Here is a 13,902-nt window from a genome sequence, read left to right as displayed (position 1 = left end):
CTATGACTTCAAGAGTTTTCTCTATTTTCTCCTCTAGCAGGTTAAATGTTTCTATTTTAACATTTAGTTATTTGATCCATTTTGATGTTAGTTTAGTGCTTGGTGAGAAATATGGATGTAGATTCAATCTTCTGCATATAGATAGCCAGTTGTCGCAGAACCATTTATTAAAGAGGCTATCCTTCCTCCAAAAAATGTTTTTGGCTCCTTTGTCAAAGATCAAATAGTTGAATGTGCTTGGGCTTGCTTCTGCATCCTCTATTCTGTTCTATTGATCCTCACATCTGTTTTTATGACATGCTGCTTTTATCACTGTAGCTCTGTAATATAACTTCAAGTCCAAAATTGTGATGCCACCTGCTTTGCTATTATTTCCCAAGATTGCTTTTGTTATTCTGAGTTTCTTCTTGTTCCATATGAATTTTAGGATTGTTTTTTGACACTTCTATGAAGAATGCTATTGGTATGTGTTGGGATTTGTTGGGATTGTGTTAAATCTGTATATGAATTTTGGAAGAATGGCCAATTTTCCTTACACATGTTCTCCCTATCCAGGAACAGAGAATATCTTTCCATTTTCTGATGTCCTCTTCAATTTCCTTTTTCAGAGTAATGTAGCTTTCATTGTAGAGAGCTTTCACTTCTTTATTTAGGTTAACTTCTAACTATTCAATATTTCTTAATGCTATCATGAATGATATTTTTTCCTAATTTCTTTCTCAGTGGTATTTTTTCTTGGTTTACAAGAATGTTATTGCTTTTTGTATATTGATTTTGTATCCTGATACATTGTTGAATTTGATTATTAATTCTGGGAGTATTTTGATGAATTATTTTGGATCTTTTATGTAGAGGAACATGTCATCATTTTAAAACTAGATTGATTTATAATCTAGTTATAGGAAGTGTAACTTCCAGCATAATAATTGATGAGCAGTTTGTAAATCTTTATTTCTTAGCATTTTACAAACTCTAAACTTTTTTGCGTATACTGTTTTATGCAAGTCTTTTTTCAACCTTGTTATGTCCATATTAATATTCATATTTTACAGAGAAAACAATGTACTCTTGAACAGTAAGAACTTTCCTGAGGAGGCACTGTTTATGAAATGACAGAGCCAGGATTCAAGCCCAGATCGATGATGTCTGCAAAGCTCCAGCTAGGCCACAGTAGTGGATCTCAAAGCTGGCTGCAGCTGTGACCTTCAAAGGATTCTCTGAATGTTCTGATAATACCAAAGTCAGGACCCAATTTACAAAACCATCCTATAGAAAGTGAACAGACATTAGTAATCACAGCACCAAACTGTCACTTAAAGTAGTCAAGTTGTAACTTGCTTATAGTCACTCTGGCCTTGTGTGGTTATTTTTTAATATCTGGTTTATGAGTCCACACATTCTCTCCTCAATTTTAGTTAGACTATGGAACTATGCTGTTCAGTAAATCTCTCAATTTCAACTGCTGTAAGTAAATTACTCAGGATAAAATTGACATCTCTGTTTGGGTTTAGCGAGATACTAATCTGCATTGCCTAGGCCAGTGTTTTCCAAATCTGGGCGCACCAAGCAACCTACAGAGGATTGCAGACACCATGTATTTGAATACCTATTTTTATTTGAATTTGAAAAAATCTTTTTCAAAGCACCTTATTTATTATATTTATGGATACTGATTTTTATATGGTTTATAAGTCAATAGAATTCTACAGCTTTATCCCAGCAACAATACTTTGGTGTATCTAGTGGAAAAGCAATAGGAACTACTGGTCTAGACCACATTTCATGTGACCAGGGAAGTGTGATAATTCAGCTGGGGAGGAATTAGAAGGCAAAACTCCCTCTGGGTATGTAGTTCATGTAGCAATCCTCACAGGATGGAAGACAATGCACACAGAGGCAGAAACACCTCCTACACTGTGAATTACTTCATCCTCTTGGGCTTCCCTAGTCGCTGGGAGATACAGATCTTCCTTTTCTCCATATTCTTTATGGCTTACATCCTGACTCTGTTTGGAAACATAGCCATCATGTGTGCAGTGCACTGGGACCACCGGCTCCACACACCCATGTACATCCTGCTGGCCAACTTCTCCTTCCTGGAGATCTGGTATGTCAACTCCGATGTGCCCAATATGCTGGTGAACTTCCTCTCAAAGACAAAAACCATATCCTTCACTAGGTGCCTCCTCCAGTTGTACTTTTTCTTCTCTCTGGGCACAACTGAATGTCTATTTCTCTCCATCATGGCCCATGACCGGTTCCTAGCAATCTGCCACCCTCTGCACTATCCCACCATCATGACTACAAAGTTCTGTTGCAGGCTGGTTATCTTTTGCTGGGTGTGTGGTTTCCTCTGGTTTCTGATTCCAGTGATACTCATCACCCAGCTGCCATTTTGTGGCCCAAATGTGATTGATGACTTTCTGTGTGATCTTGGTCCCCTGTTGGCCCTAGCTTCGGCCTGTGTCTCTATCCCAGGGACTGTTCTCATATGTGGCACCATGAGCTCTCTCCTCATCTTTGCCACCTTTTTATATATTATCAGCTCCTATACCCTGGTGCTGAGAGCTGTTATGCAGGTGCCCTCCTCTGCTGGCCGAAAGAAGGCCTTCTCTACCTGCTCTTCACATCTGGCTGTCGTGTGTCTCTTCTATGGCTCAGTTATGTTGACATATGTGAGTCCAGGATCAGGACAAGCAGAGGGCATGCAGAAGTTTACAACATTGTTCTATTCAGTTTTGACCCCTTTAGTCAATCCCATGATTTACAGCCTCCGGAATAAAGAAATGAAGGATGCCTTGAAGAAAGTTCTGGGATATTTCTAAAACTGGTCTATGATGTTAATGAGTTATATTCAAATGAATTCATACTCTAAGCCTCCTGTCAGTGAAGAGCCAGGAAACTGGCAAATGAATGTGAAATTTTCAAAGGGTACATTTCAAAATCCAAACTGTCATCTCAAAAATGAAGCTTTTCCCCAAGCAAAACCAATTGCCTTTTCCATAGTATGTTCCTTATACTTCGGTTGAACATGTCTTTCATTCTTCCTTGTACTATATTTAGCTGTACACAAATGTGTTTCAATGAGCCTCTCTATCTCTATTGGACTATACATTACTTGAGAGAAGTAACTATTCTTTATTAATTTCTGTAATTTCAGAACTCCACAAAGCACATTGATGTCAATAATGTCAATCTAAATAAAACAAATATATTTGTTTCTATTTTCTCGCCAGAGTCTGTCATTCTTTTTTTAATTAAGTTTATTGGTACAGTCTAGATATACATAATGATCACATTCATCATAGGGAATTTGTATCTGTATATGACATATCTTAATATTTATATTTTCCAGTTCCACTCCCCTCCCTTCAACCCTGCTTCCCCTCCTTATTTACAAAACTTTGCATCTATTTTTACTTTCTTTTCTCATTTTTTTCTTTTCTCTTTCTTCCTTTCCCCCTCTCTAGTGCCCCTTCCCATTTGAACATTTACTTCCTATTTCTCATTATCTATTATATTATACATTTTCATCCTTTTTACACTTTCAGTTTCTTACACAGGAGAAACAATGTGATATTTACATATGTGTGTCCAGTTTCTTAAGAGTATGGTTTCTAGGTGCATCCATTTAGCTGTAAATGTCTCAAGTTTATTGTTCTTTATAGCTGAGTAGTACTCTACTGTATAAAAAACCCACATCTTCATCCATTCATTGGTTGATGAGCATCTGGGCTGTTTCCAAGATTTAGCTATTATAAACTTTGCTGCTATGAATATGTGTGCACATATATCTCTGTGGTTAATGCCTTTAATTCTTTTGGGAAGATACTGACAAGGGGGATAGCTGGGTCAAATGGAACTTCTAGTCCAAGATTTTCAGGACTCTCCACACTGATTTCCAAAGTAGTTTGCACCAGTCTATATTCCCACCAGCAGTGGAGAAGGGTTCATTTTTCCTCTCAGCCCCCCCAGCATTTGTTATTGGTTGATTTCTTGATAGCAGCCATTCTTTCTGGAGTGAAGTGGAATCTCAGCATTATTTTAAATTGCATCTCTGGAATGACCAGTGATGTTGAAAAATTTTTCATATATTTATTTGCTGTTTTTATTTCTTCATCTGAGAAGTTTGTATTCATATCATATGCCCTTTTCTGTGCTGGGTCTTCAAATTTGGGGTATTGATTTCTTTTTAGTTCTTTATATATTCTAAATATGAGTCTTTTCTCTGAGGAACTGCTTGCAAAAAAATTTTCCCACTCTGTGGGTTGTCTCTTCACTCTGTTGGTGATTTCTTTTGCTGTGCAAAAGCTTTTTAATAAGATGAGGTCCCAGTTGTTGATGCCTTGTCATATTTCCTGTGCAATCAGGGTTTTATTCATAAAGTCTTTGCCTATCCCTATGTCTTAAAGAGTTGTACCTATTCTCTTTTCCAGCAGATTTAGTGTTTCTGTTTTAATATTTAGATCTTTGATCCATTTTGGTTTTAGTTTAGTGCATAGTAAGAGACATGGGTTTAGTTTTATTCTTCCACATGTGGAAAGCCAGTTTTTCCAGCATCACTTATTAAAGAGGCTTTCTCCAGTGAATATGTTTGGTCTCTTTGTCAAAAATAAGGCGGCTGAGGGGCCAGGTTGTTAGCTCAGTGGTGCTGCCACTTGCCTTGCAAGCAGAAGGTCCTGAGTTTGATCCCCAGTACCAAAAAAAAAAAAAAGTTTGAAAAATAAGGTGGCTGGGTGTGTTTGGAGTTGGTTTTGCATCTTCTAATCTGTTCTATTGATCATCAGATTTGGGGTTTCTTTTGCCAGTACCATGCTGTTTTATCACAGTAGTTTTGTAGTATAATCTCAAGTCAGGGATTGTGATGGCCCCCTGCCTTGCCTTTATTGTCCAGAATTGTTTTTGCAATTCTGGGCCTCTTCTAGTTCCAAATGAATTTTAGGAATATTATCTCTAGTTCTGTGAGGTATGCTGTTGGTATTTTGATTGAGATTGCATTAAATATGTATAATAATTTTGGAAGTATGGCCATTTTTTTACTATGTTGGTTCTTTCTACCCATGAACAAGGGATATCTTCCCATTTTCTGATATCCTCTTTGATCTCCTTTTTCACAGTACTATAATTTTCAGTGTAAAGATCTTTTACTTCCTTTGTTAGACTGATTCCTAATTTCATTTTTTCAGTGCTATTGAGGTAGATGTTGTTTCCCCAATTTCCCTCTCAGTGAGTTTGTTATTTGTGTACAGAAATGCTATTGATTTTTGAGTGTTGACTTTGTATCAACACTACTATTGCTCTACTGAATATGGTTATTAAATCTGGAAGTCTTTTGATGGAATTTTTGGGGTCTTCTATGTAGAGTATCATGTCATCTGCAAACAATGATAGTTTAATTTCTTTCTTTCCTATCTTTACTCCTTCTATTTCTTTCTCTTGTCTAATTTCTCTAGCTAATTTTCCAAAACTACATTGAATGAAATTTTTTTCTTGATTCATAATGTAAAAAACATTGAATTACTATATTACTTCAAAACTCTTATATTACAGTTTCTTTTTGCCAAGGATTGTTCTAGATCCTAGTAATACAAAAGTGAACATGATACAAGACAGTCTTTGTCCCAATAAAGTTATCCTTTGGAGAGATAAGAGTGATAATGAACAGATATATAATTTTATAATTTGTTAAATAGTACAGAGGAAATAGAATAAGAGAATAGAGGTCAATGAAGAGAAAATAAGATATATTTTAAACAAGATGTTCTCTGAAGAGGTGACAGTGATTAGACCTGAATGAAGCAAGGAAGGTAGGAAAATGTGCAGCTGGGAGAATAATTTACACATAAAGAATCAGTGGAGCACTACTCTACCATAAAGAAGGATAGAGTCATTTTTTAAAATTTTTCATATTTATTGAGCATTTATAGAAAAGCATCAAAATTTTTAACATTGACTGTTTTTTGGTGGACAAAGCCTAAAAAAGAACAACACAAATAAATTCTTGTATGAACTACAATGAAAGTACCAACAGCAATTTACCAAAGAAAAACAAAACTTCAATTATCACACCTAAGGCAGTCTGCACAAATGCCATGTTATATACACACATGTTGTTTACACTGACAGCACATGTGTTTTTGCTTTCCTTGCCTTTTTGTAGGACATACTTGATATCTCATTGGTCTGCCTGTTTTTTCAGGAGTATTTTATTATACAGTATGTAGTTAACAGGAACATAAAGTATTAAATTCTTTTTCTTTTTTTTTTAACTGGGGATCAAACTCAGGACCTTGCACTTGCAAGGCAGGTGCGGTGCCGCTGAGCTAAATCCCCGGCCCAGTATTAAATTCTTAATATGTATTGTGCATTTGGAAAATGGATCCACCTTGAGACCTTAATGTTAAGTGAAAGAAATCAGACGTACAAACTTAAATATCATATGGTTTCTCTTATATGAGAAACCCATAATATAAATAAAAAGCAAAAATAAAATATAGATAATAGGAAGTAGGGAAATAAATCTTTATCAAATGGGAAGGAGAGCAAGACATGGAAGGAGGATTGAAGGGAGGAGAAGGGAATGAAAAAAAGTAATTAGAATGTGTTATGTACATGCCCTGACTCCCCATGAGGAATGTAAATATTATGTACTGCAAACGTACTAATAAAAAGTAGAACCTCTAATACAAAAACTAGGATGATATATCTGTGTGATTAGCTTAAGGGAAGTAAAAATAAGACCATTGAAATAGCCAGAGCCAGGAATGTATATGTCTTGTAAGTTAAAGATGATGAGCTTTTCATAAGATATTAATGGAAGTATTTTTACTCAGGCTTGTGTTCTTCTATAAGAGGATATTTCAATTTAACAGTGGGATCACTGGGTCACAACTAGGACTGGTTTATTATTTGTTCTATTTATTTAGAGGAAAGTTCAAGGAAACAGGAACCTATTATGGATTTGGGTGTTGTCAGGAAACAGACAATTCAGTGACTGGCATAGTAAAAGTTTTGATCTAAAATGTGGGAGGAATGAAACAATGATGGAGTTGCTATTAAATTCTTTTAAAGGATCAGTCACTTTTAGTAGCTGGAGGAAGTGATGTTTGGTTAATTTCATTGTTGTAGAGTATTCCTCTTTTTTTTTTGGTTCCGGGAATCAAACTTGGATCCTTGCACTTGTGAAGCAGGTGCTGGAACCACTGAGCTAAATCCCCAGCCCCTGTTGTAGAGTATTCTTATCTTTGTTTGTTTTCATGGCTGGTTAAACGGTGGCCTTGCTTTTGTCTCAATGTCCACCATGTCATGAAGTAAACTTGTCTGATATTCTATAGAAATCATTTAGACTAAACAGAGAAATGATGAGCAGGGACTCAGCACCAGGGAAAACCCCAGACAGGCAGGATCAAACAGGAATCCCAAGTAGGGACCCAGGACCAAACAAGGACCTGGGACTAAACCAGGATCCCTGACCAGGAAAGAATCTGAAGGGAAAGCATCTGCCTGGGACAGTTTTGACCAAATGGAAGGTGTGGTGGGTAAGCAATGGGGAGCTCTGCATAAAAATAAAAGAAAGGAAGAAGAAATGTGAGAAAAAGGGCCCAGGGCAAAAGGGCAAAAGAAAAGAAAAGGAATAAGAATGTACTTGGAGAACTTTCAGAAAAGAAGAAAGTGGGAAGTAAGCAAAGGAAAAAGCTGCCAGGGCAAAAGTAAAAAGGTAAAGGAAAAAAGTAGACAAGGTTAAAAAAAAAAAAAAGGCATAGAAAGAAGTGAATGTATGTGGGAATATGATCTTAACCAGAGTAACAGGGCAAAATTTAAAGTGAAAGTAAAGTTCAAAATTAAAATGAAAGCAGAATTCAGAATTAAAGGAAAGTAAGTGTGTTAAAATTAAAGATTTTAAACACTTTTAGGTAATTACTATTATAATTAAAGGAAACTAAGTGTGTTGGTGTGGTGTCAGTGTTGTCAGTGTTGTGTCAATTGAGGAAAACGTTTGCAAGGATAGAATGTGTTTTGTTGGAAAAGATTCTCTCAAACCTATGTAATGCATTGTATGGACATTATATTGCTTGACATTGATTCTTGGAAACAATTTATCTTTCTTTTTGTAGAAATTTGGGAACCTTGCCAGTGTGGGCCAGGAGTTTTGTGTCATTGCAGGAAATGAATGGATGATATGGAAACAATTTATCCTTCTTTTTTTGTAGAAAATGAATGAGCTTTGATGCAGGAGGTATGCATAGCCCTAAGGAAAAAAAAAATTCAAACTCATTCTTTCAGTTATGTAAGCACCCTGTCAGTGTAGGGGCAGGGGTTTTATTTGCATGGTTACAGGAAATGGAAGGATGATATGGATACCGGGGAAGGAATGTGACTTGACTTTCCTCAACAGTGAGAGCTTTCTCCCAGATGATAACTGAAGAAAACTATCCAGGAGGCAGAAAACCTCATCTATCATTGAAGTCTACCTGGCAAAGGACTTTGGGTGGGCCCTTTGGGGGATGTTTTTGATTGTTGATTAGCAGGAAGAAGCCAGATTGGTCTTTGTTCCTTGTCCCCTTATGGCAGTTGGGGGTGCTTCATTGGAGGAGGGACAGCTATGTTGGTATAGGCAGTTAGCCAAGGTATGCTCTTTGAAAAGAGCCAGTACAGATACATTGTAGCCATAGATGAAGGCCTAGTCATTAAAGACCAGACCTCGAGGCAAGGTTAGAATGGTTGTGTCTACATATTTCCCCTAAGAATGAATGGTAGTGATTGATATCTTCCTGCTGTTATTGTAAAACAAAAAGGGGGAGATGTTGAAAATATGAGGGGTTGGCTACATGTGGCACCCCAGCATGGGGCTTAGGACCCAGGCTTACCTACACTTCACTTCCTATTCAAATTCCTACACTACTGCTACTCTCCTCTTCCTAGATGGGTAACATTTTCTGTAACAATGAAATATGGCAGAAAGTGAGCACACCTGGACTCAAAATGCCTTTATACTCTACCTTCCCAGAGAGTAAAGGGGTAAGTATCCAAATCTCAAAAGAAATATGAACTAGGACATTAACCCCTATCCAACTATTCATTTCTGTTGATTTTACTATAGTTCTAAGTAAGACATGTTATACTGTAGGTACACAAACGAAAAAGTATTTCAAGAAATAATAGCTAAGAATTTTTTAGAATTAATAATAGTCACTTAATCACAGATACAAGAAGTTGAAAGAACAAAAGCATATTACACACACACACACATCATAAAAAATGTAAGTATATTCAACCTGCTCTGTCTAAAGGACAGAGAAAAAAGTTATAATATATACAAAGAAGCAAAAATAGGGGTTATAGCAGAATCACACTAGAAACTGTGTAAGCCAGAATACAATGGAGGGATATTTTTAAAGTACTGAAAACAAAATTCTGTGAACCAACATTCTATACCCAGTGAAAATATACTTTCCTAAAGAACAAAACTAAGAGAATTCATTAACACCAGACAACATAAGAAACCTTTAAATTTTTCAAGGAGAAGTAATATGACATCATGGATCCACTGGAAATGAAAAGCACTAGAAATGAAATAAATCAAATATATAATGTAGCAATATTGTGTGAGTTTGCAACAAACATAAGTAAATAGTGTGACAAAAAATATAGCCTAACGGATGAGAGTAAAGAATTTGGAATACTCCATTGTAAAACTCTTACAATAAACATAAAGAAGATATTACTTAAAGTTAGATGTTTACTAAAGGTGTACATTATATTTCTAGTTTAAACATTCTTTTAAAAAAATAAATAGAAGCCAGGCATGGGGTCACACACCTTTAACCCCAGCACTCAGGAATCTGAGGCAGGAGGATTGCTTCAAGTTCAAGGCCAATCTGGGCTATGTAGTGAATTCAAGCCTGCACTACATAGGAAGGCCCTGTCTCAAAAAACTAATAAATAAATAAGCCAATAACCATGTTAAAATTGATTCACAAAAATACTCAATATACATGTAGCAACTCCATTCAAGGAATATAAACATTATGTACTGTAAACATGTACAGAAAAGGGAAGGGGATCGGGATGGGAGAGGGAGGGAGGGAGGGGAAGGATAAGGCATGAAAAAATGGAATTAAAATGTGTTACATGCATGTTAAGAAATACAAATATTATGCACTACACACATGCACTAATAAATGAGAATAATAAAAATATTTAATGTGAAAGAAGGCAGAAAAAATGGAAAAAGAATTAAACAGATAAAATAAATAGAAGGTAGCTACAAAAATGGTAGATTTAGTTTATCCATATCAGGAAATTACATTAAATGTGAATGATATAACCAAATAAGTAAAGACCTGAGAATAGAAGTGGGAAGATAAACAGGACCTAACTATATACTGTCTATAACAAATCTACTTTAAATAAAAATATTTTAAAATATAGACCATACAACCTTTAGTCAAAAGAAACTTGGAGGGCTGGGGATTTAGCTCAGTGGTTCCGCTGCCTGCCTCTCAAGTGCAAGGTCCTGAGTTCATTCCCTGGTATCAAAAAAAAAAAAACCCAAACTTGGAGTAGCTCTAAATAGCAGACAAAGTAGACTTCAGAATAAGGAAACTTACCAAGGAATAAGGAAAGATATTGCATAATTCAAAAGGGATCAAATTCCAGGAAGTCAAAACAATTATAAATTTAATATATAACAACAAACCAAAATACATGAAGCAAAAGCTGAACAAACTAAATTAATTGAATCAAGGAGTGAATTTTACTTTACATAAAGTTAAAAACTCAATAGTATCTTAAAATAGATTAAATGATTCCATTTATATCTATTTATATGATGTTCTAAAACAGTCAAAATGAAAGTATTTTTGGTAGATTAGTAAAAAATGAAAAGCAAGGAATCATGCTATAGACTGAATGGTTCCCCTGGAACTCATATATGGAACTTAGAATGTGATGAGCTATGGAGGTGAGGTCTTTGGGAGGTAATTAGACTTAGAAGTCACGAGGGTAAGGCTCCCACATTAGATTAAAGTGCTTACAAGTAAGGAAAAGAGACCAACACTCACCCTTCCTCTCTCCACCCTGTGAGAACATAATACGAGGGTGTATTTAGGAGCCAAGAGGAGAACCCTCCCTAGAAAACCAAATCAGCTGGTACTCTGACCCTGCACCTCCAAACATCCAAAACTGTGAGAAATGTATTCCTCTTGTTTAATCCACCCACCCTACAATATTAGATCACTGAAACCTGCAATGGTTTGGCTATTTGAACCTGCCTAATCTCAAGCTGAAATAAATTACAGTGTAATAGTGGACTAATGGTTTGGATTTGGTGGTGTTACTGACAAACTAGAGATTCTAAAATTGGTAGACAGACTCAAAATAATGAATAAAATTGCATATGAAAGAACAGGAAGATAAACAAACACCTCTTATTCAGCAAAGCTGTGTTAGAGTTCATACCATCCTAAGAGTAACTTTTCAATAGAGGAAAATAAATAGGTGCCTTAAGAGTAGGAAGAGAAGGTGTGATCACTTCTAGAGAAAATTGGTCCCAAGAGACAATTAATGGGCTCTCAAGGGAAGGGAAGATGTGGGACTGACAATCTTCCCCCAGGAAGTTCCACTTTGGAAATCCACAGAAGATTGACTGTATCCCCTAGGATGAGTAAGTTGAGGTATCACAGCAACATAGATAAGTCTCTGTGAGTAGCAAATATGCCAATCACTCTTCAAGCCTTACCTTTGTAGCTACTGATTTGCCAAAAGTATCATGCCCTCCACTCTATATGCCTTTTGCTACAGTCAAAACAGAAGATTACAAGTCAGACCTGGCAGTTCTATAAGAATAAGGGCTCAGGAGCAATACAAGTATAAGACAGCTCTTAAATGTGGATTTTACCTCTGCTTTCATTTGTGTGGCTGAAAAAACAACCCCTCAAGTTACATAAATTGATGGAAAGAGATTCATTTTCACAAGTAAGAGTGCTGCAAAACTCCAGGATGTGAGAGAGGGAAGAACTCAGTAGTATGTAACTTCTGTCTTTATTAACTAGCAGTTTGACCCAGTAAGAAATAGCTGTTTAAGAGAACAGAAAACGTAGTGAAATGAAATCTGGAAAGAATTAATAAAAAGGCTATGAGAAGCAGAGCTGAGAAATTTAACTCTCCTTTATTTTAAGTAATATTTGGTTGAGCCACTAGGACAGGAAAGCAACAAGATAATTCAGGACTCCAGATTGATGGGGTCACTTCCACTTGGATACAAAATCATGGGAATTCTCACACACGTTGCTCATCAAGAAGTTTTTCTTAATATTTGTATTCTCTCCTCATGACTTCTTGGGTACTCATAACTATTCTACGCCAAAGAGGATCTACTTACAGAATTTAAAGGAAACTTGAAGTAAGGTGAAATGTGGAAAATTATGAACCCCTTCCACCCTATGAAATATTCAAAATTACCCTTAAAGGTATCCCATGATGTGATCTGGAAAGTATCTCTTTTTTTGTTTTTGGTACAGGGGATCAAACTCAGGACCTTGCACCTGCAAGGCAGGAGTGGTGACACTGAGCTAAATCCCCAGTCCTGGAAAGTATCATTTTTGTAATTAATACATTAATAAATAATCTTAACTAGCACACTTTTTGTAAAAAATGTCCAGGAATGTATTTTATACTTCTATTTACTTGAATTAATATCATTACAACATCATTTTCACTTTGAGTCATTTAGGCCGAAAAGGTAATTGTCCTCATTAATATAATGGATCCAGGAAACAAATGAAAAAATTAAGACCAAACCACTAGTAATAAAATCTTGGGCAACTACATTGACTTGCTTTTTCCTCTCTCACAATGGAAGTTAGACAGTGTCACAAACTAAATCTAGTGAATTAAAGGATTTTCATGAAGATTCTCCCTTCCTCTCCCTCCCCTCCCCTTCCCTTTCCTCCCCTTCCCTTTCCTTACTTTTCCTTCTCTTACCTCCCTTTGCCTTCTGTTTCCTTTCCTTCTATTCTTTTTCCTTCCCTTGCCTCTCCTTCCCTTTTCTTGCCTTCCCAAACAACTCCAACCTTCTGATCTATAGTGAGATTCAAACAACAGCAAGGATAGGGGAATAATAGAGGGATTCCTGTCTAGATAGGTCAAGGATCCCACTTTGGCCTTGGTTCCCAGAGAGCTCTGGAAACATCTAACATTGGTGAGCCTAAACATAACATTAATAAACCAGATGAAGAGAAGTATCTCTAGAAATCCTGAGACCTCTGGAGTGGTAGACTTTTACAAAGCCTAAAATTTACATATGTTTTATGATCAAACTGGTATGAGAGGGAGCCCAGCTGAAATCCATTATGTAGATGTCTGGACAGTTGAAGTTTTCCTGAGTTAACAAGCTTTGATGACCTCTGAAGATAGGACATCACTTTGGATATGTTTTGTCTGGATTATCATAAGATGTGAATACTGGTAACACTAACAGTGGTCCAGAATAAAAATGAACTGCACAAAATTTTCACTATGCTATGTGTTACCCTTTTCTTTCCTCCTTTTCCTTTGATGCCTGACATTTGTGCTTCTGATTCCAAAAATCTATGTACTTAAAATCCTGTGTCCAATATTAAGGGTTTTTTACATTTGCACTTAGAGACATAGACTGTCATTAACCTCCAAGCAGCTTATTGTATAAGATCGTGTCTCGTGAGAAAATTCTGAAAGAGAACTAACATATGATGAAACAATTCAGAGCTTGATAGTCTTTGGTAGTATATTTATCATAAACTTAATAGAATAATAGAATCTGAAGAAGTTAGGAGTATTTAAAAAAGAAAATATCCTTCAGGGTTAGGAAATAAGGTCACCTGGGTCATTTTCATTTTTGTTTTCTCTATATCTTAGGAAGCC

The 13,902-nt window shown here is 36.1% G+C and overlaps 1 protein-coding gene across 1 annotated transcript; it reads left to right on the top strand.

Moving 5' to 3' along the window:
- The first annotated feature begins 1,874 nt into the window (after positions 1-1,874).
- Positions 1,875-7,713, top strand: LOC101721098 (olfactory receptor 11H7-like). Its single transcript, XM_004865080.1, has 2 exons — positions 1,875-2,811; positions 7,640-7,713. The coding sequence occupies exons 1-2, from the start codon at positions 1,875-1,877 to the stop codon at positions 7,711-7,713; spliced, it is 1,011 nt and encodes a 336-aa protein (XP_004865137.1).
- Positions 7,714-13,902: the final 6,189 nt, after the last annotated feature.

Source organism: Heterocephalus glaber, unplaced genomic scaffold (genome assembly GCF_053883595.1).
Source record: "Heterocephalus glaber isolate CG9 unplaced genomic scaffold, H.glaber_assembly_v1.0 deba00001662, whole genome shotgun sequence".
Taxonomy (NCBI): Eukaryota; Metazoa; Chordata; class Mammalia; order Rodentia; family Bathyergidae; genus Heterocephalus; species Heterocephalus glaber.
Note: the sequence above shows the minus strand (reverse complement) of the source record. Positions and strands in the feature narration are given on the sequence as shown.